The sequence below is a fragment of the Stegostoma tigrinum genome, chromosome 27, assembly GCF_030684315.1.
Source record: "Stegostoma tigrinum isolate sSteTig4 chromosome 27, sSteTig4.hap1, whole genome shotgun sequence".
In the NCBI taxonomy this organism is placed as follows: domain Eukaryota; kingdom Metazoa; phylum Chordata; class Chondrichthyes; order Orectolobiformes; family Stegostomatidae; genus Stegostoma; species Stegostoma tigrinum.
Genome location: NC_081380.1, coordinates 14,976,642 through 15,002,382, shown reverse-complemented (window position 1 = coordinate 15,002,382; position 25,741 = coordinate 14,976,642). Strand labels below are relative to the sequence as shown.

Genomic DNA, 25,741 nt, shown 5'->3' with positions numbered 1-25,741 from the left:
TTCAGGAAGCCTTCATGGTAGTTATTGATGCTTGTGACTTACATGTAGGTGCTGACCTGCTCCAAATTGGTTGGACATAGATGAATGTGATACTTCTTTAAAAAGTGATATCAACACAAGAAGAGATATTTCAATGCAGAGAAAGGAAACCTACTACTATTTTCAGTTCTTAAACTCTACATGTCTGCCTCAAAGATAGCAGATTCTAGTAATATTAATACTATTCTACTTTTCTGGAATGTCTCTCTTAAAGTGCTGTCACACCTGCTGAATATTTCAAGTATTTTCTGCTTTTATAGACTTGCTCCAACTAAGGTGTTATCAGTGATTGTGGAATACCTACTTTCTTTCAAATAATTTAGTTTACTCATTCCAGTTGTAAAACACTGTTTACATTAGAATGACAACTGCCAATCAGCATATGAATACAATTTTATTGTAGAACAATTTTTGTTAGCAACAATCCTGTATTTTACACAACATCGGATGGGTCAGTATGAATTAAGATCTATGCTGAAGCAACAGAACCTCAATGAAGATTGAGTTTCATTATTTTCACTATAATGCTAACTCCTTGATTTTTGGTATAAATAGATAATCCCAGAGATGTATGTAGAACCATGTTCAACTTCAGCTGTTGCTTTTTCCCAATGTTCTATTTCTTGCACTGTAACTCTTTCCCACAATCTGTTCTGTTCCATTTCCTCTATTACAGCCTGTAGTTGTTTTTTGTAGAATTGGTTTGAGGTATTGTTTCGGGTTGTCATGCACACAAAGCCCCCTGAAGAACAGAAAACAAATTTAAAGGGCAGGACTTTCCACACCTAAGGAGAAAAGAACAATGTGCATGCGAACTCATTCCAGAGACAGCCAAGAGTCAGAATCTTGCTGTCAAGCTGAACTTCAGTATCAAAGTTCTTTGATTTTCAAAGCAGGGTCGCCAGCAGGTGTTCAGAAACTTACTGACATGTACAGCAGCACTACTCACTGGAATTAAGCTGGCTGCCCAAATAAATTCTGCCCAATTGAGCAATGCAAAGTGGCCACCTACTGCAGGCATGTTCCTGGTGACATGTATTTCTTCCTGAAGTTCAGGGTTAAGTACATTCTGCTTTGACCTCATAGTTATTCAATTTTAAAATAATGCATCCATTAAGTTGCATTGTGAGCTCTCTAAATACTGTCAAGCCCTCAATGAGAAGAAAGGCTGGCTGTGTTCCCTGTCCATCTTAAAGCACTGGCTAACGACAAAGGGAGCAGTTTGTGTCTGAAATACATGGCAAATTTGGGATGCAAGTGGCTAAAGGACAAGTACTGCATAAACTGCAAGGGGAGGGGGTGAAGGGCTGAATTGTTTAAGTGGCAAAAAATTGGGGGGGGGGAAAGTGTGGCTGAAAATCACAGAACTTCATAACTAGCAAAGCAAGGTAGCTGTGGTAGCACAGCTTTTAACTTTGTAAGCAGAAAAAGGAAGCAAAGCTTATTAGGGCAAGGGTGATATCAGTCAGACGTCAATCCATGGACAATTTGTCTGGATAGTCAGACCCAGGATACATACAGTATATTCAGGCCATCACTCCTTCTTGTGTCTGTGACTTTGTCTGGTGTTATTATGTAATGGAAGAAATAATTATAGTTGGATATGACAGGGTACAGCTCTGAAGAGGAGGGTTGAGGAGTATATGATCACCTAGGGTTGAATTGGCTTCCATCCGTGGAGGGTAGACAATCAGCATAAGCATTACAACTAGGATTGAGAGGTCCTGCAGGCAATTCAGAGCCATATGATTAGGAGAAACAGGGCTAACTGCAAGGTGTTAGGGAACGGGGTAATGGGTATGCTTGAACAGAGCCAAATAACGAATCGCAGGAAGCTGAAAACAGAAACTGGAAAATAACTGCGTAACTTTCTTGTGATTTCAAAAAGACTATAGCCAAAGTGGAAACAGTCCATTTTTGGGGCGACTGGTGTGATATAGCTTCAAGTATTTCCCATCTGAAAGGGGCACCTGAATAACCATGAGTTCAGTAGATGAGAACCATTGTCAACTGTTTTCAATTCCTTTGCAACTAACATAACAAGATAGCCTAGTGTCTCACGTTTTAATGAAATCTTACAAAGTCATTGAGCCAAAGCTTACAGTGTCCTGACTGCTATCTCATTATGTCTGAGGTATTCATAAAGCATTGGGCAAGGAATATACTTTCAATCCATAAGCTACCTGTGGGCACAGCCAATCATTACAAAGACATCCAGCTAGACGTTCCAGTCAAAAAAGGGAAAGGTGGCAGGAAAAGAGAGAGGTAAGTTGCTGCTGGCTGTTCCATTATACCAAAACCAGATTTGAAGGGATCTCTCTGAAAAAAAACTATTACAAATAGGAAGGCGCAACAGTTGAGTACCCCAGAAAATGTACTCTACCTCCATGCACCTGTATGCTTGATCACAAGGAGTTGTTCTTGAAGTCACAGAGGATAATGCTTTCCATGTTCCATGCTGGGAGGAGACTAGGTAGGAAAGCTAGCTAGCTGAAAGATTTACCTCAGGCACAACGGTGAAGGTTGGCAAGGCAGAAGTCAAGGAAAAGAAGACTACGTGCATTCAATTATAGATTTAAGAATTTAAATAATCTTTGCAAATGTCCTGAAACTGACAATTGAACGACAAACATCAACCCTTTTATTCCTCTGATCACACTGCAGTTAATGAGGAACTAGAGGGTAAAGGTTGCTGCAGCAGCAGTTAATGGCTGAAGTCCTGCTTGCCGAGTCATACCATACAGGAACATCATGTGAAATATGGGTGACAGGAGGCCCAAAATTGCATTTATGTGCTTTAATGCAGCTATCTGCAACCAACAGACAGGTAAAGTCGAAGCTTCCTCAGTATGTCCCAGGGCCAGTGCATTCTGCATCTGCAAGCTGCTGGCCAATCTAGTTGTCTTGAATGTAACAGTGGTCTGCAATTTCTATACAAGTTGATTATTTCAGGGAGCCACTGGAGACCTCTGCAAAAAATTTGTAGGAGGCCATTCACAAATGTATCTGCGAAATGACTGATGCTCTCTTCACTAAAGCATACCAATTTATTCATTTCCCTTTGGATGCAAGGAGACAAACAATCAGAGCAGTCTGCTTCACTGCTGTTGCAGGATTTCTACAGGTACAATCCATTGCACCCATTTTGAATTCGGAGTGCTCTATCAGTAAACAGCAGCCTTTCAATAGAAAAGGGTTCCACTCCCTAAATCTGTAGACCACCTGTGATGACACCAGTCAAATAACAAAAGTTTGCACGATATACAGAGGGCTGTCACTACTTTTACATTATGGAATACTCACAGGTGCCTGCAGCATTCAATACCACTTGGTGCATGCAGACTGTGTGGAGACAAGGTCTACCACCTCAAGACACGGTGGATGATATCTGTCAGGAAGCCTCAAACTGAGGAGATGTACAATGTTGCACATGCTTCAATGAGGGCTTTTGAAAATGAAATTCAGATGCCTGGCCCAGTATACTCCAGAGTCCTGCATTATAGTGGCTCACTGGAGCCTCCACAAAATCCCTATACAAAGTGGGATGTCTTGGGAGAAGAAAAGATACACGAGTGAGAGTAAACCCTTGATGATGAAAGTGAAAATCATGACATGAGTCAGGAGTTTGCTCACAGATAGGAGTACATGGTTAACTTCTGGCAAGGCACATAAGCCCACATCAACCTTGTAATCAATCACAACCAGGGTGAATAAACCTCATGGACATATTTCTTTTGATGTAATACCTTTTGTGGCTGAGAAGTCCAAATTGTCTGTACGGGAAGGCTGCACTAAGAGGCAAGATGTCACATATTCAAGTTTCAATCAAAGTCTGAATGACAATGCAATCCATCATAATAACATGACAAATGACAGTGGCTTTATCTGCAAATGAATCCATATTCTGGAAGAAAATGCAAGAGGGATGAGGCCGTGACCACTGATCCTCTGGGAGAGACCAAAACAGTTATAATGTGAGTGAGATGGGAAAGTAGTTGGAGTTCGCTCCCAGTAGTCATGCTGAGAGGCTTGAATATATCAGCAAATAAGGCAGTTAGTCATGCTATCTGTGAAGGAGGATCATTGGATTCTCCAACAGGTATGAGGGTAAAGTTTATTCAAAATGGATTCAAGTTTGAGGTAGCAGAGAGTAAAAAAGGGAGGTGCAATAATAAGGCAGAAATTGGGCTACTACATTAAAGGTACAAAAATATTATCAAAATGTCTCCTTAGCCTGTCTTTAGACTGATGCTGTTGTCAGAAGCAGAGTCAAAATGATTCATACTGACAACAGCTTGGTTCATCAGCAGTGCATTGAATGACCAGAAACCATTAATAAATCTCAATTACCACTGCACTTCAAGTTACCACAAATGACATACTTTTCTTCTCTGATAAGCATAATATTTTGGAACTAACATCTTGATGCATTCACTATGCTCTTGAAAAGAGCAAAAAGAAGGTTACTATTTTATTGTGTCCCTCCAGCTCCACACTGGTATTATTACTATTTTATTAGCAGCTTCCTAATATTGTTGTATCACTTAGTTTAACTACTGTGCAATTCTATCGATAATACTGTCTGCTTGGTGACCCCTAGCAATAGGAAACTCAATTCAAGATAAGTGAAATATCTGCTGAATGTTAATATGCTTGTAGCACAGGTTAGGCCCAGATCATTTTGACAGTGATTGTCTCAGGACCTTTCAGATATTGCTTGACTGAATCTGGTTTGTGGAGGATAAATATACAAATTCAGCGTTACACTAAGCACTTGGAAAATTAAGGGAAGATTGTACTAAGTCATGCCACACCTCTGTACTTAATCAATCCCAAGTCATTTACATTTATTTTCTATAGAACCATTCAGGTTTAGCAAATGACCTGAAGCTTGCTTAAAAACTGAAAGAACTGTGGATGCTGTACATCAGGGACAAAAAAACAGAAGTTGCTGAAAAAGCTCTGCAGATCTGGTAGCATCTGAGAAGAAAAAAATCAGAGTTAACGTTTTGGGTCTGGTAACCCTTCCTCAAAACTTTCTTACCTGGTTTGGTAACACGATGGAGTTCAGGAAGGATGGCAGGTGGGACCTGCCCTCCACTTAATGCCCCAACAATCACAACAGCATCATAACTGTCTGAAACAGAATTTAAAACATAAATTTAACATAAATACAGATTAACATCTGCAAAATCTGACCTTGTACTACTGCGGAAATAATTTCTTTCCTTGTTTCGTTCTGCAATACAAATTAAATCAGGAGTGCTAGAAAGCAGAGACAGAAAAAGGAGGGTGATGTGATGTTTTAGTACTACTTACAATATGTTAGTTTTTCATATCTGCTTAAGAATGGATGAGGTATTGTAGTGTAATGGAAAGGGTCCCTACATCTAGATTGAAGACCCACTCTAGGATGTAAGTGAAAAGGGACTGGACAAGTGGAGAAAAAAAGGAGTCTAGAGGAAAAAACAAGTTCCATGGACAAGAACAATGAGTCTGCTCGGGCAGTCCCTCGGATTTAGTGATGAAGGTAGAAGCTTGGAGCCTAGGGAGAGAAGATTCCCAGATAAACTGAGACTAGAAGCCCATGTAGACACAAAAGACTGATGAACAATGGTGGAAACCAGTCCTGGGGGAGACAGGAGGGGCTGTCCAAGAACTGGCACTCAGCTTCCACAATGAAGTGATTAGTATGCCAGACAACAGCAGCACCACCTTTGTTGACAGGCTTGATTACAAAGTCAGGGTTGGATCTGAGCATTGATGCAGTCAGATTAGAAGGAGATAGGTTCAAATTTTTGTTTTTAATAATCTTAACATTCAAGCTTATGAATGTTATGTGATCACAGAGGCAACATAAACAGTGAAATCTAGCTCCACTTGACATTGACATGGGCATAAAATTATTAGGCCATTGATTTTTTAATTGCATAGGCTGATGTTAAGGTCAACTGAAACCTTCCTATTCTTGCCCCAGATTGACCTGAAGTTGATTTGCAGACTTTTTAAAATGTATAAATACCATGAACGATCGTTCTACTCTGTTTCATACTTTGTACCACGAACATAAGAAATTAGAGCATCAGTAGTTCATTTGGACATTTGAATCAGCTTCATTGTAAGATCATGTTCCTTTAGCACTACAAAATCTAGGCAATGATTGAATTAGAAAATTATATTAGGAACATGGTCGAAGAACAAAATATTACCTGAAGATGCTGGAAGCAACTCAGAGTCCAGCATACATTTCTGAAGTGTTTGGTATATCGATTTGCACCGTGCCAATTCCAACATTCCTTCACTGCCATCCACTCCATGAAAGTTCAGAAAACCGAATCTTTGCAGCTAGACAAAATAAGCCTTGTAAGAAATTAGTTACACAACTTTTACTAAATCCAAATAGCAATGTTTACAGCCTGTTGAATAGAATTTGGTGACAAATATATCCTGCATCACGCCAAAGTTCTTCATTTATATATAGATGAAGTACTATGATAACACAGGATTTTCAACACAACATACATGTCCTGCTGCATGTTAGAAAAACAGTTGTATTTATATAGCCTCTTCTATGATTTCATGTCCCACAGTGTCTTACAAGTAAGTCATTCTTTTGATTAGCCACTCCAATAACCTATTTACACATAGCAAAGTCAAAAATGGCGTTTGTCAGAAGGGGGAAAGAGTCAAATCTACCACTTAGTAAATCTTCTATGCCACTGAATAAATTATTAGTCACATTCTGTCCACTACACAAGATTTAAGAAAGCAGCTGTCAGTTAACATTGTTATCTGGCTATTAAGTTGCACATAAGTCAGAACTGATGTAATTGTTATGAAGTTGTGTGTTCTCTGATGAAATGAACCGTGAGTTTCCTCACCATTAATCTGAAATAGGAGGCTTGAAATGATATGAGTCGCATGGTTAGGCAACTGTTATTGTCCAGGAGGAAATTCTGCCCATTGCGCCTGAACTGGCTCTTCAAAAGAGCATTACCTCGTGATCGCATGAGGCAGAAGGTTCCTAGAGAAAAAAGATTGGAAAATGCAGAGGACCTTGGGGCACTTGAATACAGATTACTGGAATTTAACAGGTTAGACAGTGAACATAACTGCAAGGGCATAGATAATAAAGTGTGAAGCTGGATGAACACAGCAGGCCAAGCAGCATCTCAGGAGCACAAAAGCTGACGTTTCGGGCCAAGACCCTTCATGAAGGGTCTAGGCCCGAAACGTCAGCTTTTGTGCACCTGAGATGCTGCTTCGCCTGCTGTGTTCATCCAGCTTCACACTTTATTATCTTGGATTCTCCAGCATCTGCAGTTCCCATTATCTCCAATTATAACTGCAAGGGCAAACGGGATACTTTTTTCAATTAACACAAGCATAGAATATAAAGAGTTTAAGAGAAACTTATACATGCACTTTGAAGTGTTATAACTGCCAAGGATACAACCAAGTGTTGGAAAGTAAGACGAGGCCAGATAGTTCTTTTTGGCAATGCAAATGCAGACACTATTTGCTGATTGGTCTGCTGTGGACCTGTAAGTTTATATGATTCTACCTTTCTCTGATGCTGAGACACCAGCCCATTTATCAAAGTGATTTTCAAACTTTTGTAAGGGGACGATTTTCAAAACACTAAAACATTCCTGTTCAAAAGTGTGCCAGACCAAAAAAACAGTACTTCCATTGAAGACCTCTTTGTATAAATGCTCAACAATTTGCACCTACACATGGCCTTTATCACAGGAAACTCAATGTGATTCAAATATTCATAATCAGACTAATAGGAAGGTATTATTGAAAAAAATACAACTTTTTGCAGCTTTTTATCTTTCACTCATCAGATCAATTAACAAATATGCAACATGCAAATTTCTTCATTTTCTTATTTGATCCAGTCAGGCTGCTTTGTTGCTTCCTACCATAACAATGAGGGTTAAAGCATACCTGCACTTTAAATTCACAAGTGTTCTGGAAACTAACAATGCTCCTAAATGCATAGCAAATCACTTTGTCCTTGTAGTCTTTGAAAACACAGAGATTGTTCTTACACATGGTTTTAATTCTGGTGGGTCTTCATCTCACAAACAGGATGAGGTATTGGGTGAATCTGGACACCCCTATCACCAGCTATCTTGTCCAAAAATCAGTATTCACTAAAGAAAATGACACTTGAAAGCATAATATGGGACTCTGAATGACTTGTCCAATTTTCACATGCAACATGAACATGTAGCAGCATCGTGAGGACTCAAGGCCAATATGTACATTTGTTTCGGCAAGCTAGCCAAAGGGACTGGAAAGGTAATCCTTAACAAGCATGACTACATAAACAAAATACACACCATTCTTAATGACAGATCCAAATTTATATCCATTAGACCTGCTGCTTGGGATGACTGCACAGCCTTAATTGAAAGCAAGCTAAAAAAGTGTTTGCTGGACTTGTGTTACAACAACATGCTGCCAGGTGTATACATGATAATGTTTCACCCCCATGGCTTCCAGCTTCCATGAATGTACGGGCTATCAAGACACACAAAAGTGATGTTGCTTTACATCTTATCTCATCAATGAGTAGGTGTGCACAACATGAATTGGTCAAGTGGTTTACTGGCTTGCTACAGCCAATTGTGAACATGTTTTCCTCTTAGACTGTGGAAGATTCCCATATATTTACGAAGACCATGTAGGGCTTGCAATATGCCAAGCTGAGTCCATATGCCCATTTGACATTGTTAGACTATTCAGTAATGTTGCATTCAAGGAAGCCATTGTGATTTGCATTGCTGCACTATACCATGGCAATCTTGGTCCACAATAATTGCATGAATCAATATTCTTTGAACTTATGAATGCAACAACTTCTGCAGATGGTGTCGACATGGAATCCTCCCGATTCCCAGCTCTTGTGATATCTTTGCTAGATTCTATGACAGATGTGACTTCAACAGAATGACACCTAAATCTCCTATCCCTTGCATATTTCCAATATGTAGATGATTTGCATGCTATATCTGAAAGTTCAGCTGAATGTAGAATTTTCTTAAATGTCTTAATAGGTTGTATTCTGTAGTAAAATGCATGTTTGAAGTGTAACAATCAAATGAGCTCCCTGTTCTTGATATCCCCATCGAGAAATTAGCTACACATTCTCTACTACCATCAACTGCAAACCTACCTTTCCGCATACACACATTGGAATTCCTAAGGTGCCACACACTACATAATTTTCATTATAAGCAACCTCATAAATAGGGACAGGGCCATTTGTTCACATGCAGGCCTGATGGTGAAGTACAGCACATCAAAACCATCCTACTTCATAACTGCTACCTCTATCAGACCATTTCTCATTGTCATGCAAATTCATGTTAGATCCTGAGGCAGCCATCTTGGTTCTGAACAGTGAGCAGTCTACCTCAAATTACTTTGGAAGGATTAGGTATGCCAAAGTTTGAGTAACAGTTGATGCTAGCTGTTTCACACTGTTACTTTGCAGAAGCAACATGAGTGATATATGCTGCCGTCAAGCCAAAAAGAAATTTTGCTTATCACGCAAATAAATAATAATGGTATATGAGCTTCAGTGCCAGTATAATGCCAGCATATATTTCATATATTCCAAAGACTAGCAGTTCTTATCAACAGCACATTCCATCAACTGATCATATCCAACCAACCTGTACATGAAAACCTTGCAACAGTAATATTAGATGTGATTCCGCAATTGGACATCTTTGGCCGAGTGTAGGACAACCAATTTAGAATTGTCAGTCTAGCATGCAATGTGATATACTTGTGTATACTGGAAGCTGCCTATATTAATAAACAGGACCAGTTCTTTACAGAAGAAAGAAGGCATGTATACACGTGTCTAATTCAACATTGCAAAATAGGCAACAGCCATTCGCTGGTTCATTTCTCAGGGCAATGCCCTGACCAGAGTCAATCTGGAGTTGTTGGCTGGTTTGCCCAGTTGACTGGCTTTAGTGCAAACATTTCATCCCCTTCTAGGTTCAACGGAGGCTAGGCAACACTGAAGATGTCGCCTAAAAGGGAGACAAAACGTTTGCACAAAAAACAATGAGCTTTGCGATCCAACCAACAACTTCAGCCACAGCTTGAGCTACGGATCTTCGCTAAAACAAAGTCAATTTACCTGGTTTAAAACGTAAACAGAACCTGCCAGATATTGAATTGGAATGAATTGAATTGAATTAGCTTTATTGTCGCATGTACTCAAATGAGTACAATGAAAAGTTGGTAAGTCAACACTTACAGCATCTTCTTAGGTACAAAGGCATATAGATATAGCTTCTTCAGTTACAAGATTAGTTACAGTATAACAATGTCACTAACACACGGCACCATCTTGGGTAGAGAGTACCTTGGTACAATCCTTAGTTACAGAATAGAGAAATGAAGAAAAAGAGTTATATTGCAGCTATACACGGTTTAAATATGGGTCAGAAAAACAATAAGTTAAAAAAAGACAAGACGAAGTAATTGTCAATTGTTAATTGGTACATTCCCTGGACTGATGGTTCTACCAATCAGGGTCCACTTGGCAACCAATCGCCATCCTCCTCACATGCAGTATAAGTGCTAGTTAACTTTTCATTTGTATTCTTGCAATTGTCCTGATGGGTGTAAGAAGAAAAGATTCAACTATCATGTTCTTGCATTACCAATTAACTAAGAAGATATCAAGATTGGTGACTAGTAAAGTCTCAAAGGAGAAGAGCATAGTAGAGAAATTTAGGTGTGGAGTTTAAAGTTTTAGCAAAGATTTGTAGCTTGGGTTGTGGGTAAGATTGTTGACTTGCTCATCAAGCTGCCTGGTTTTCGTTCAGATGTTTCGTCACCACGCTAGGTAACATCATCAGTAGAACCTCCAATGAAGCAATTTTGTTCTAATCTGCTTGGAATTTATACTGTCCAGTCTGTTTTGTTTTGTAGTTCATTTCTGGTTTGTTCTGTATGTGTTTGTATATGGGGTCCAATTCTATATGTTTGTTGATTGCCTTATGAGTTGAGAACCATGTCTCCAGGAATTCTTGAGTGTGTCTACGTTTGGCATTGGCTACTATCAGACTACTGATGACTTTCATTGTCCGAGTGTACTGATGTAAACGAAAGTTTGTCGTATCGTTTTGCTGCTAGATGATGTTCATGTATTCTGATAGCTAGTTTCCCTCCTGTCTATGTGATGTAATGCTTATGGCAGTCATTGCATGGTATTTTGTAAACTATGTTGGTTCTGCATGTAATAGGTATGGGGTCTTTAATCTCGTGAGTGTTTGTCATAGTGTGGCTGTGGGCTTGTGAGATTCTGGGTGGTCTTAGGAGTCTTGTTAGTTCTGATATGCTCGTGATTGTAGGGCAGTGTGGCCATTGTATTAGAATGTACTGTGTCCTCTTGTTGTTGTCTACTTAGTAGGCAGCTGTGGATGAAGTTGTGGGGTTATCATTTATAGCGAAGATTTTGTATAGGTACTCTTCCTCTTTCCTGTGTAGGTTACAAAATACCATGCATCAACTGCCACAAACATTACATCAGACAGACAGGAAGGAAGCTAGCCATCAGAATACAGGAACATCAGCTCATAGTAAAAACTACATGACAAACTTTTATTAATAACAGTATGCTTGGACAATGAAGGCCACCAGTTTAACTGGGACAATATCTGTAGAGTAGCCCAAGTCAAACATTTTCCTAGAGGCATGGTTCTCAACCCATAAGGCAATCAACAAATATATAAACTTGGACCCCATATACAAACCCACAAAGCACAAAGCCGGAAATGACACTACCCACCATAATGAATCGGACAGTATAAATTCCAAATGGAGTGGAACAACATTGCCTCATTGGAGGCCTCACTGATGATGTTACCTAGCGTGGTGACGAAACAGCTGAACGAAAATAAGCTAGTTCGGCAAGCAAGTCAACAACTTTAGATAGGGAGTGACAAAGTCGAGCGTCTTTAATATTCAAAGCTCACCTACAAATACTATGTTAAATGGAATGAGGAATGAAGATTTAGAAGAATGCAAAGTTCCCATCAGGTTGTAAGCTTGGAGAAGGTTGGAGAAAAACGAAAAGTAGAAATGACAGAAAGATTTGAAGGTGAAGATTGATGGATGTAATGCCCATATACATGAGTACAGATGAGAGTCAGTGGAACCTCATTGATTAAACTGGGCATGTTATATACTATATCCTTGTATATGTACATGTATGGCATGATTGGAATGGCATTGGTTGAATGGAATGGAATTGGAAGAGGTGAATTAAACAGGATTAAAAAAGTGTTTCAATTTGCCTGCTAATGTTTACAGGAATGATGGAATGGTATGGGATAGGGAACAGAGGCACAATATGAAAAGGATAAAATGACAAGGAGATAACATGAGAGGGCTGGATGTAATAATTAAATTGGTTAAGTATATTAATTTGATTGCAAATGTCTCGCAGGAAAACACAAATATGTTAATGAGTCAAAAAGCCAGAAATGTAACGCCTCGAACGATCCTTCCTAACATCCAATTGCTAGAGTTTGAAAACTTTTATTACAGATTTGTTTTGAACTGTAAATCAGAAGCAACCCGGTATATATAAAGAACTTTTTCTAAAACTCTAAATATATTGAGATCTATAGTACTGCTTACAATTAACAACCTGTTTAGCAACTAGTCCAGTTCCACAGGCAACATCCAGGACCAAAACTTTGTCACGATTTTCCTGAATTACTGCTGCCAGACTTTCTGCAGCCACAACTGGAGCACGATAATCCAGAATCATCACATCCTGCAGCAGAAACAAATGAAAAAGGATGTAGTAATTACAACACTGTACAGATTCAGACAGATCTGGCCATTCAGATTTCAGCAAATGACCATTATCGCATTTTTAAAAATAAGCAGAGTCTACCCTTCCCTAACAAATGTTTTCTGCTAATTCCATTCTACGAATCCAAATATTTGTCCTTTATAAAACTGAACCAAGGCTGCTTATCAGATTTACTTTCGCTAACCTGCTTTGCTTTTTATACAACTCATAGGTCCACAAAACTGTTCATTCTCAACGCAGGATGTGACCACACCTGGAGTACCATGTTTGGTTTTGGTCTCGTTGCCAAATGACAGGAGTGCAAAAAATGTTCACAACTGATCCTTGGGATATGGGATTGTCCAATGAAAGGATGAGTGTTACATCTATATAATCTAGAACGGAGACCAATAAGAGACAGATCTCATTGAAACATATAATATTCTTAATAGGCTTGATAGGGTAGATACTAGGAAGTTGCTTCTCTTGACCAGAGAATTGAGAGCTTGGGGTAAGAGTCCCAAAACGTAAAGTCTAGGACGGAGATGAGAAGTAATTTCTTGACTCACAAGGTTGTGAATCTTTGGAATTCTCTATCACAGAGAGCGTTGAGTACTCAGTGTTAAGTACAAGGGAACTAATGGATAATTTTTAGTGTGGAAATTGGAAGCCAGGGTAAAAGATTACCCTTGATCTTACTGAATTGTATAGTGGGCTCAGGGGATTGAATGCCAATTCTTGTTCTTGTTTATGCTTTTACGATTCCCTTTCTGGTTAAGTCACACCTGTCCCCTCATTGCATTACCTGTTCATAGAGTTCAGACCAACTATCATAAAATGACATTTTATCTTCAGTCGTGGATTCCCTATGAGCAGAGAGAACGGTTCTCTGTACATCTGTAAACGTTCTTTGATAGGCTGCCATTCTGAAGACAAAACAGAGAGCTGTTCAGAAACTGTTCTTTCATTTCAGTTTCCACGAACCAAGCAGCAATTTAATTAAAATGAGATTATGCACATAATGCTAGCAGTTGAGCGCTGCCAAATGAAGATCATTTTGCACTGAAAGTTATTCAGTAACAGACCACACAACGCAGTCAAATCTCAGTAATAATAAAATGTGAGGCTGGATGAACACAGCAGTCCAAGCAGCATCTCAGGAGCACAAAAGCTGACGTTTCGGGCCTAGACCCTTCATCAGAGAGGGGGATGGGGAGAGGGAACTGGAATAGAGGGGGAGGCGGACCGAAGATGGAGAGAAAAGAAGATAGGTGGAGAGAGTGTAGGTGGGGAGGTAGGGAGGGGATAGGTCAGTCCAGGGAAGACGGACAGGTCAAGGAGGTGGGATGAGGTTAGTAGGTATGAGATGGAGGTGCGGCTTGGGGTGGGAGGAAGGGATGGGTGAGAGGAAGAACAGGTTAGGGAGGCAGAGACAGGTTGGACTGGTTTTGGGATGCAGTGGGTGGAGGGGAATAGCTGGGCTGGTTGTGTGGTGCAGTGTGGGGAGGGGACGAACTGGGCTGGTTTAGGGATGCAGTTGGGGAAGGGGAGATCTTGAAACTGGTGAAGTCCACATTGATACCATATGGCTGCAGGGTTCCCAGGCGGAATATGAGTTGCTGTTCCTGCAACCTTCGGGTGGCATCATTGTGGCACTGCAGGAGGCCCATGATGGACATTTCATCTAGAGAATGGGAGGGGGAGTGGAAATGGTTTGCGACTGGGAGGTGCAGTTGTTTGTTGCGAACTGAGCGGAGGTGTTCTGCAAAGCGGTCCCCAAGCCTCCACTTGGTTTCTCCAATGTAGAGGAGGCCGCACCGGGTACAGTGGATGCAGTATACCACATTGGCAGGTGTGCAGGTGAACCTCTGCTTAATGTGGAATGTCATCTTGGGGCCTGGGATGGGGGTGAGGGAGGAGGTGTGGGGACAAGTGTAGCATTTCCTGCGGTTGCAGGGGAAGGTGCCGGGTGTGGTGGGGTAGGAGGGCAGTGTGGAGCGAACAAGGGAGTCACGGAGAGAGTGGTCTCTCCGGAAAGCTGACAGGGGAGGGGATGGAAAAATGTCTTGGGTGGTGGGGTCGGATTGTAAATGGCGGAAGTGTCGGAGGATAATGCGTTGTATCCGGAGGTTGGTAGGGTGGTGTGTGAGAACGAGGGGGATCCTCTTGGGGCGGTTGTGGCGGGGGCGGGGTGTGAGGGATGTGTTACGGGAAATACGGGAGACGCGGTCAAGGGCGTTCTCGATCACCGTGGGGGGAAAGTTGCGGTCCTTAAAGAACTTGGACATCTGGGATGTGCGGGAGTGGAATGTCTTATCGTGGGAGCAGATGCGGCGGAGGCGGAGGAATTGGGAATAGGGGATGGAATTTTTGCAGGAGGGTGGGTGGGAGGAGGTGTATTCTAGGTAGCTGTGGGAGTCGGTGGGCTTGAAATGGACATCAGTTACAAGCTGGTTGCCTGAGATGGAGACTGAGAGGTCCAGGAAGGTGAGGGATGTGCTGGAGATGGCCCAGGTGAACTGAAGGTTGGGGTGGAAGGTGTTGGTGAAGTGGATGAACTGTTCGAGCTCCTCTGGGGAGCAAGAGGCGGTGCCGATACAGTCATCAATGTACTGGAGGAAGAGGTGGGGTTTGGGGCCTGTGTAGGTGCGGAAGAGGGACTGTTCCACGTAACCTACAAAGAGGCAGGCATAGCTGGGGCCCATGCGGGTGCCCATGGCCACCCCCTTAGTCTGTAGGAAGTGGGAGGAGTCAAAAGAGAAGTTGTTGAGTGTGAGGACGAGTTCAGCTAGGCGGATGAGAGTGTCGGTGGAGGGGGACTGGTCGGGCCTGCGGGACAGGAAGAAGCGGAGGGCCTTGAGGCCATCTCCATGCGGAATGCAGGTGTACAGGGACTGGACGTCCATGGTGAATATGAGGTGTTGGGGGCCAGGGAATTGGAAGTCCTGGAGGAGGTGGAGGGCGTGGGTGGTGTCACGGACGTAGGTGGGGAGTTCCTGGACCAAAGGGGAGAAAATGGAGTCCAGATAGGTGGAGATGAGTTCGGTGGGACAGGAGCAGGCTGAGACGATGGGTCGACCAGGGCAGGCAGATTTGTGGATTTTGGGAAGGAGATAGAAACGGGCCGTGCGGGGTTGGGGAACAATGAGGTTGGAGGCTGTGGGTGGGAGGTCCCCTGTGGTGATGAGGTCGTGAATGGTGTTGGAGATGATGGTTTGGTGCTCGGGTGTGGGGTCATGATCGAGGAGGCGGGAGGAGGTGGTGTCGGAGAGTTGGCGTCTGGCCTCGGCGATGTAGAGGTCAGTGCGCCATACTACCACTGCGCCACCCTTGTCTGCGGGTTTGATGGTGAGGTTGGGGTTGGAGCGGAGGGAGCGGAGGGCTGCCCGTTCTGCGGGGGAGAGGTTGGAGTGGGTGAGAGGGGTGGAGAGGTTGAGGCGGTTAATGCCTCGACGGCAGTTGGAGATGAAGAGGTCGAGGGAGGGTAGGAGGCCTGGGGGTGGTGTCCAGGAGGAGGACTGGTGTTGGAACCGGGTGAAGGGGTCAGTGGAAGGAGGGTTGGGTTCCCGGTTGAAGAAGTAGGCATGGAGGCGAAGACGGCGGAAAAACTGCTCTATGTCCAACCGTGACTGGTATTCGTTGATGTGTGGTTGTAGGGGGACAAAGGTGAGCCCCTTGCTAAGGACTGACCGTTCGTCCTCAGTCAGTGGGAGGTCTGGGGGGATGGTGAAGATGCGGCAGGGCTCAGTGTGGCTGTCTTCTCTGGGGTTGCTGGCTGTGGAGGTTGTGGGCGGAGCGATGAGGTCGTCGGCCGTGGGCGGGGTTCCGTCGGCGTCAGCCGTGGGCGGGGTTCCGTCGGCCGTGGGCGGGGTTCGTCGGCGTCGACCGTGGGCGGGGTCAGTAATTCTCACATTTCAAATATTCAAACTCGAGAATAGCATTTATTCACTACTGAAAAACAAATAAAATTTATTAAAAGTCTACATGTTGACCTGAAAAACACGAATGTCTCCAGAACAGCTCAGATTTATATAAAAATAAAAATAAATCAAACAAACAAAATAAAAATGAGGTATGGAGAACATGGAATTTGTACCTCTAAATAGAATTAAATACTTTGTATTTCAACATATTGTAGCAAACAAAGTCTGTTAATGATAAAATTACTTACAAAAAATTCTTGGCATTTCAGAACTGCAGACATTGAGAAATAGTGCAATATAGAAGAAACTGATCTGAACACTGTAAAATCAATCAAATGCAACTTGAAATAAACTGGAGGTCAAGCACAATGACTGATAACATTGTCACAAACTTCATAAGGAGAACACGCAAAACTGAAAATAAAACTAAAAACATAATGGGTGGAACGCACAATGGCATATTAGAAACAGGATACTTATTTTGGAGAAGCAGTTCATCACATCTCAGATAGCGCAGCTTTATTTGTACACAGATAGTAGGAACTGCAGATCCTGCAGAATCTGAGATAACAAGGTGTAGAGCTGGATGAACACAGCAGGCCAAGCAGCATCAGAGGGGCAGGAAGGCTGACGTTTCGGACGTAGACCGTTTTTCAGAAAATGAGGCCTGAAATGTCAGCTTTTCTGCTCCTCTGATGCTGCTGTGTTCATCCAGCTCTATACCTTGTCTCTTTATTTGTACACAATTGTTTTTCAAATGTGAAAAAGCACATTGAATCCATATATGTTTTACAAAATAATTAAACTGAAGACAAATTTGTTAATTATTTGTAAACTTTTTGAGGTGGATCTCATTAAGAGCTCTCTTATAGTTAATAGTATACCTGAAAGTCAATGTAATGTGACTCAAAAAAAGCCATTCAGCCTACAGTTTCATACCTCTATTTCCAGCCACAAAATTCCCTGATCCTTTAAACACATCAAACAAATGATTTGACTAGACCACTTATGCCTGCATTCTTCAGCCACTTCCTACAGCTCTTGGGCCTGAACTTAACAAATGTTCCTTGGAATTTCTTTTATTCAGTATTGGAATGTAAACACATTTGGCATTGAATCTGAAACAGCGAGCCATTTTCTTGAACTGCTGAAATCCACATGCTATCGGTATGCCCACAATGCTATTGAAATTAGAATATCCTTTAACTGTCACATGTACTCAAATTCAGAAGTACAGGAATACAGTGCAAACTTGTTTGGGAGGGAGTTCCAGGGCTTTGGCTCAAAAATAAAAGAACAATATCCTTCTGGGTCAGAATGGCATGCAACTTAAAACAGCAAGTGCTGGAGAAATTCAGCAGGTCTGGCAACATCTATGGAGAGAGAAACAATTGACAATTCATGGATAATATGATATTACTGTAGAACTGAAAGGGGTTGGAAATTTTTTTTACGCTGTTGATAAAGCCGAAGTCCCCATCTGCTTCACTATCGTCCTCATACTTAAGAAATCACATGTAATGACTTCCACCCAGCGGCTCTGACCTCCTAATCATAAAGTGCTTTGACAGACTGGTCATAGCCCACATCAACTCTCGTCTCCCAGTCTGCCTCGATCCTCTACAATTTGCCTACCGACGTAACAGATCAGCAGCTGACACCATTTCCCTAGCCCTGCACTCATCCCTGGAATTTCTGGATAACAAGGACACCTATGTCAGACTCCTGCTCATCAACTACAGCTCTGCTTTCACCACCATTATGCCTTCCAGACTGATCTCAAAGCTTTGAGGCTAGGTCTTTGCTCTGGCCTCTGCAACTGGCTCCTCTGCAGTTCTATGGGTCAGAAAGCTATCAGTGAAGTCAGACAACTGCACCTCCTCCATGATAACACCCAACACTTTATCCTCTCAAGGATGTGTTCTCAGCTCCCTATTGTACTTCTTATACATTCACGACTGTGTTGTCAAATTGTGAAAAAATGCCATCTACAAGTTTGCTGATGACACCAATGTGTTAGGACGGATATCTAACAATGACAAGCCAGAATACCGAAAGGAGATAGAGGGCTTGGTGATGCGGTAAAATGAGAACAACCTCTCTCACAACTTTGGCAAAACTAAAGATGCTTGGCCTGCTGCGTTCATCCAGGTCCACACTTTGTTATGTCGGATTCTCCAGCATCTGCACTTCCCATTATCTCTAAAGAACTGATCATTGACTTCAGAAAGAAAGTAGGAGAACACATCTTTACCTACAATCAACAGTGCTGAAGTTGACAGGGTGGACAATGTCAAGTTCCTAGGAGTGATGATAACTGACAAGCTGTCCTGGGCTTCCCACACTGATGCGACAGTTGAGAAGGCACAACACCGGTACCCTGTTTTCCTGGGAAAGTTACATAATTTTCAGGTTCCAGTCGGAAACATTCTTATTTCCTGCTAATGGTAACCCTTACAAAGCATCCGCAATGCAGTGTTTCTCTGAATGTCGGTATCCGATTGCATATGAATAGGCTGACACAGCCAGCGCCCACCTCTGCAGGTGTGTTGCCAACACTGACAACATTCGCATAAATGGGCCAAAAATAGGTTAGCAGCCTGTAGTCTGTTAGCAGCACAGAATGCCTGCTGCAAAAGAAATGGCTGAACTTCTTAACACCAAACACAATGCCCAATCCTTTCTTTCCACTTGTGCTCACAACTTTCTTCTGTTGTGGTCACTGACCACGATGCAAATGCAATGGATTGCTTATCTCAATTCGGCAAGATGTGTGACAGTACAGTACCAACCCGATAAAGGGAGGATTTGCATGCCAACTGCAGAATAAACATTGGGTTGAAATGAGTCAACACTTCCAACTTCTTAAGAGTTTGCTTCACCTCCCAGACTCCTCACATTCCGAGGTCTATTTCCACAGTCAGCCTTTTCTCAATGAATACGTAAGGGTTTTAGCATTGTTGTCAGATCAGACATTAAGTCACAATAATAATTCACAACTGTCAAGCATGATCTCACCTGAGGCACGCTCTCTGGTCTAGGGGCCTTCATGATAAGCGCCATCTTCACGGGTGCCATGTGTCGTCCCTCACCATTGATTACACGGCCCAGATACTCTATGAGGTCTTTAAAAACTTGCATTTCTCCCTTTTTACGTGTAGGCCATATTCTCGCATCCTTTTTAGGCTTTCTTCTAGACTTTTCAAATGCTTCTCTTTGGAGGATTCAGTGACTACAATATTATCCAGATAACACTGGACACCTGGTAATAACTCCAAATTTGGTTCATGGCCTCTGGATTTGAGCTGGTGCTGATGTGATGCAGAAATGCAATCACTTTTAGCAGAACAGTCCCACATGTGTCACTGGCGGCTGGGACTCCTTCTCAAACCCCATCCGCAAGTAGGTCTGCAACAGATTTATTTTTGAGAATTTCTTTCCCCCAGCCAGTCTACTGCACAGGTCCTCAATGTGTGGAAGTGGGTATTGATCCACACACAAGGCTGAGTTGACTGTGGCCTTAAAGTCACCACAAATCCTTATTGTGCTATCTGTTTTAAAAACAGAAACAATTGGAGTGGTTACTGATTCCAACACTCCCAGGTTCACCAGCCATTCCAATTCTGCCTCCACTTTAAGCCGATGGCAAACAGTACTGGGCGTGTTTTCAGGCTCCTTGAACTAGCCTCCCGCTTCAACCTAAGTTTAATTTGTACTCCTTTCATTACCCGCATAGTTTCCTTTATACTTCCTATACTTGCCTAAAATCTCTTGCAAACTTGTTTTTCAGTCCACCAGCCTATTAACCATGGCCCAGTTTAATTTCTGTAACCAGGAACATCTGAAATAATGCAGGTTAGTTGGCATTCACTACATATTGAGGCAGTTCGACACACTGGTCCCTTAGCTGTACTTTTACCAGAACACAGACCTTCAGTGGCGTCACTTGTTCTACATATGCCTGTACAGTAATCTTGGCAGGGGTCAATGGCAGTGCCTTTAACTTTTCCCTATATACTGATTCAGGAATCAAAGTGACCACTGCATCCGTATCCACTTCCATCTTTATTTTCTTACCCTCTAATTTGGGAAGAGCCCAGAAATTATCAGCTTCACCCCACACCAACAGGATGTTTAACCAAAATTCTGCTGACCCTGGCCCTTCTGATTCTCCCGCAGACCTGGCTGTCACACAGTCTATTCCCTGCCTGGTGGCATGTACATTATACCTTGTCCTTTGAGTTGTCTCCTTTGGACACCCCTTCTCTTACTTGAGTTGTATCCAGAAATTTCTGGCAATATGGCCCACTTGATGACACTTGCGGCACCGGGCTTCTCAAAACCAACACGTTGGCTCCTTGTGTCCATTGTTGCCACATCGGCAGCATCCTACAGTTGATACTGCAGCCTGCTGAGTTTCTTCTATTCTATGTATTGGGCATGATCACTGAACTGCATTGCTTTACCCGTGGCCACCTCCATTAAGGTAGCAATTTCAAAAGCTGTCATGAAATCCGGGTCTCTCCTTGTTAGTCGCTTCTGTTGAATGGCTTCTTGTTGGAAGCCACAAATCAAATGGTCCCACAAGGCACCTTGGAGGAATCTCTGAATTTGCAATGTTCTACCAAACTGTTTAGGGCAGCCACAAATTGGGCTATGGACTCTCCTTTGTGTTGTACCTTTTTATAAAAACAAAAACATTCTGTAATCATTGACTGGTGGAAAATAGCTCCCCAACACTTTGCATAGTTCTTGGTGTGACTTCTCTGCAGGTTTCTCTGGTTGCACTGGAATGTTTAGAATTGCAAAGATCTTGCTCCTAACAGAACTCAAGAAACACAGTAAAATGTCTTCAGCCACCTTATTCACCTTTAAAAATGCATCAAATATATTCAGTGCACAGCATCCAACAATCTGTCTCTTTATCAGATGGTACGACCACTCCAAATGGCTGCCATTTTGTTTTCCCACCAGTGAACGTTTTTCCCTCAACTCGAATCTAGTAGCCATTTGCATCCTGAGTTTCCTCGGTGAACAGCTTTACATCAGCCGCTCTATCAACAGATGTGACAATGCAACATTCTCTGGCGTCGCCTGGGGCTCAAGTCTTCTTGTGACGACTTCAGTAAGCTCCTGGTTTAGTACTCCCCTCTTCAAATGGCATTATGGGTCAATCTACAGCACTTGGGCTAAAGTGCTTCAAGAAGGCAGCTCACCACCATCTTCTCAAGGGTACCTAAGGTTGGGCAATAAACACAGGCCAGAAAGTGACGCCCATGTCCCATGAGTGAACAAAAAGAACAAGGCTAATTACTTGAGACTTTGATGACTTACAGACATTATAGGTGGACATTCCCAGATGGAGTACACTAATCCTGAAAGTGTATTAAGTCATTTTACCATATCTTCGTGGAAATGTACAACATCGGTGACATTGTGATGATATAATTGGACTAGTAATCCACAAGTTCAAGTTAACTTGTGAGGGCAACAGTTAAAATTCACCCTCTTCCATTGGGCAGAAGATACAAAAGTTTGAAATCACATACCAACAGCTTCAAGAACAGCTTCTTCCCTGTTATCTTACTTATGGACAGACCTCTAATATATTAGAGTTGATCTTTCCCCGCACTTTCTCTGTCGCTGTAACACTGTATTCTGCATTCTGTTCTATTACCTTGATGTACTTATGTAAGGTTTGATTTGTCTGGATAGCATGCAAAACAATACTTTATATTGTATTTTACTGCAAGTAACAATTCATCAAATCAAATATTCAGTAATAAATCTAACACATAAAGCTGGTATCAGACAAAGTGTGGGAACAGGCCATTTGGCTCTTTAATGGCGATAACGATCGACTACCTAGTAAAAACCCATCAGGCTTATGAATGAAATTTGAGAAATTTAGCATGCTTTCCCAGGGCTGATCTACATAACACTTTAGCTCCACATAATATGTTGTCTCTTAACTACCCTCTGAAATAGTTTTAACAATCCACTCCGTTCAAGGTTCACTTGAGGACAAGCATCAAATGGTGGCCTTACCAATGACCATACCAATAACAAAAAATGACATAAGCTGCATTTTTACAGTATGATAAATTTCAGAGGTGTTTCTGAAATTGTCCAAAGGGTAAAAATGCATGAGGAAAGCTTTTGAATTTAAAGTAAAATGCTTTCATGGCCTGAATGATGCTTTAAGTGGGATATGTTTCATTGAAATTGTTCAACTAAAAACAGACACAACTTGGTACCAAAGTAAAAAAACTTTCAGGCATTTTCATAATGCATCCTGATGATTTCCTAAGAGACAGTTCTGTGGGAAGTGAAAAATGTACTAGTAAAAGATTTGACTTGAGTCACAGTGGTAGAGTTCTTCTGAGCTAGGAGGCCTGGGTTCAAGTTCCATCTGCTTTGGAGGTGTGGAATAACACTGGATGATTAGAAACATCTGCCAATCTTAGCATTTTTAGTCAGCCTTTGAGCATTTCAAATATATTTTAAAAAATTGAGCAGAATAGGTCGAGCAATTTTGATTCAGCAATCCTATTTTGAAAGTACTGCTCTTTTTCAAGGTTGATTATTTTAGTTAATCTTAAAACAAACAAGTTCTGAAGCGTGAATGGTCTTTTGAATTGGTTATATACTCAAGACGAGATTCCATTTTTATACGTATTGGGCTATATACAATATCCCGCTACTCTGTAATGGGTTTTGAATAGCCCACACCTCCGTCGCTTTATAACAGTCCTCTTTAGCTTACATACCAGTGAGACCCCACGCTCTCTCCCACATCTGTATTAAGCGTCTAGCCAACCCGTGCTCTGTCACGGGCCTCCTCTGGCCCAACCCCAAACTCCCGCTCCGTATTCGTCCTCTTTCTTCTTCTCTTCTCACCCCCCCCCCATGGCCATACTCTTTCTTCTCTTCTCTCCCTCTCCGCCCCCCCGCCCCCAATTATCGCGCCTCTTCCTTGCGAGATCGTTGGCTCTCGCGCTGCCTTTTCGAATTCTGACGACGAGGCGCGAGTCTAACTGTCGCCCGAGGCGGTACTCCCAGTTCTGGCCAAGTCCTACTCGAGCGGTCTGTGTGCTTCGATGTTCTGTCACTGTGAAAGACCCGCCCCGTCACCAAATCTGTCATAATGTGGAAAATACCAGTTTACTTCCCGAGCAACTTCAGCTTCAAAGTAACGTGCGGAGGGCGGCATCTACAAATTACATCGCTGTCAGATCTATAGAGATTTTAAAATTGCGCCTAATGATATAATTTATCGTGCAACCGCTCGTAACACACAACTGTCTGGAATACGTTCGTAAAATACCAATTTTGGGAGAGAGGGAAAAACGCCCCAGGCTCTCAGCACCGTTTTGAAATCGCTTTTTTTCCTTGAAGGAAGTACCACTGGGTAGTCTAGACTGAGTAACAAAAGGAGAGAGACTTTTGGAATCAAGATTCAGACAAATCTAGGAGACAGGTACATTAAAAGAAAACATTCGAAAATTGGAGCCATTGCCTATACCAAAATCTTTGATTGATACAGAGAGTTTCCAAGTAAACTTGATCATTACCTGGATAAACCAAGCGAAGGAATTACTCAAGGATGATGGGATGCATTTACGAGGGGTCGCCTACCAGCTTTATTTGAAGGAAGTGGTAATCTGAGCGCACTTTGGAAAACCCACGTGACATGGTTGTACTTGTAAAAAGTTTCTCATTAAGTTGTGCCCAAAAACGGAAACGGTGTTTCATGCAATATACTTTAATGGCTCTACTTCGAAAGTGAAAGCAACCTACAGTATAGGTCACATGTCTATGATAAGCCGCAAGCGTACCAGGGCAGAAGTGCATTTCTTCAAACATCCCTATTTTCGTTAGAAAATGCAATCATTTGCAGTTGTAAGGTATCCTACATATTGGGAAAAACTAATTATCGAAAACGTTTGTTAATTTTCGTCTATCCCTCTCATGACCATTTGCACAGGCATTGCACACGCATTCATGCAGATCTTATGATGTTATGTGTGCACATTGTTTTTGGCTGTTTGTGTGGAATCTGGCCATTCCTGGAGTGATGTTCCATCTTTAGGGAGTGTCATTCTGATGACTGAGTTGACCTGGTAACTGTTGGTGCTTATCCATTGCCTTGCTGGAGAACAGTGGACTGCTAGGGCAGATAGTCATTCTATATTTTGTGCAGTGAGGTGACATTTATCTTTCTCATCGGCTGTCTACAGTAAAGGAGAAACTTCATCAGTTATACGTATATGTCCACAAGTTGCAGTGATATAGCTAGTCACTCAAATTCACCAGGTATGCTTGAGATTACAGGTGCTCACAGAGTCCTAAGTTGCCATTTGGGTTAACCTTGCTTGAAAAAATTGAATGTTTGCATTCTAACTGGCTATCCAGTGCTCAGCTTTGGTAATATTTTATCAGTTTTATGAAGAGAAATCTCTCTAGATACATGTGGAGTGAATTCAGCTTACATTAATGTTTTGGATATAAATGCAACTGCTTGTCCTTGCTGCATAAGGCTTGCTCCAAATCTGGTCTTCTACTACATCACACTGTAACTGTGTTCATTGTTGACACTTGTACTTTAGCACTGGCATTGTCAGTCCTAATTGATTGTAAGATGAAGAGCTTCTTGTTCTGTGTTCCAATGCCATCCTTAACAAAAAACTATGTGGAGGTACTCACTTTGATGACAAATAAAGCAGAAACTTAGCTCACAAATTGTTGCACCACTTTCATGCCAGATGGTCATTGCTCCTCCAGTAGAGTTCTCATCTTGATAACAAGGTATAGAGCTGCAGGAACACAGCAGGCCAAGCAGCATCTTAGGAGCAGGAAAGTTGACATTTCAGGTCTGGGCCGAAATCCTGCATCTGCAGCTCCTATTATATCAGACTTCTCACCTTGTCAGGATCCA

General features: G+C 42.1%; 1 protein-coding gene across 8 annotated transcripts; it reads right to left on the bottom strand.

Annotated features, from left to right (window-relative positions):
- mettl27 (methyltransferase like 27) lies at positions 1-24,568 on the bottom strand. 8 transcript variants are annotated; one of them, XM_059655261.1, is made up of 8 exons: positions 24,378-24,567; positions 17,052-17,122; positions 16,571-16,831; positions 13,686-13,806; positions 12,731-12,859; positions 6,249-6,384; positions 5,084-5,176; positions 2-781 (listed from the first exon to the last, which is right to left on the bottom strand). In XM_059655261.1, the coding sequence occupies exons 4-8, from the start codon at positions 13,803-13,805 to the stop codon at positions 567-569; spliced, it is 693 nt and encodes a 230-aa protein (XP_059511244.1). In that variant the 5' UTR covers position 13,806; positions 16,571-16,831; positions 17,052-17,122; positions 24,378-24,567; the 3' UTR covers positions 2-566. The 8 variants fall into 8 exon arrangements, with proteins under 8 accessions (XP_059511245.1, XP_048413419.1, XP_048413421.1 ...); XM_059655262.1 differs by lacking the exon at positions 16,571-16,831 and having other exon boundaries at positions 1-781; positions 24,378-24,568; XM_059655258.1 differs by lacking the exon at positions 17,052-17,122.
- Positions 24,569-25,741: the final 1,173 nt, after the last annotated feature.

Excerpts from the sequence above, each read along its gene's own strand:
- mettl27 (XM_059655262.1), bottom strand. The coding sequence starts at position 13,805 with ATGGCAGCCTATCAAAGAACGTTTACAGATGTACAGAGAACCGTTCTC. Across the intron at positions 6,385-12,730 it reads CTGGACTAGTTGCTAAACAG|CTGCAAAGATTCGGTTTTCT; the intron begins GTTGTTAATTGT and ends TATTTTGTCTAG. Across the intron at positions 5,177-6,248 it reads GTTGCTTCCAGCATCTTCAG|ACAGTTATGATGCTGTTGTG; the intron begins GTAATATTTTGT and ends ATTCTGTTTCAG.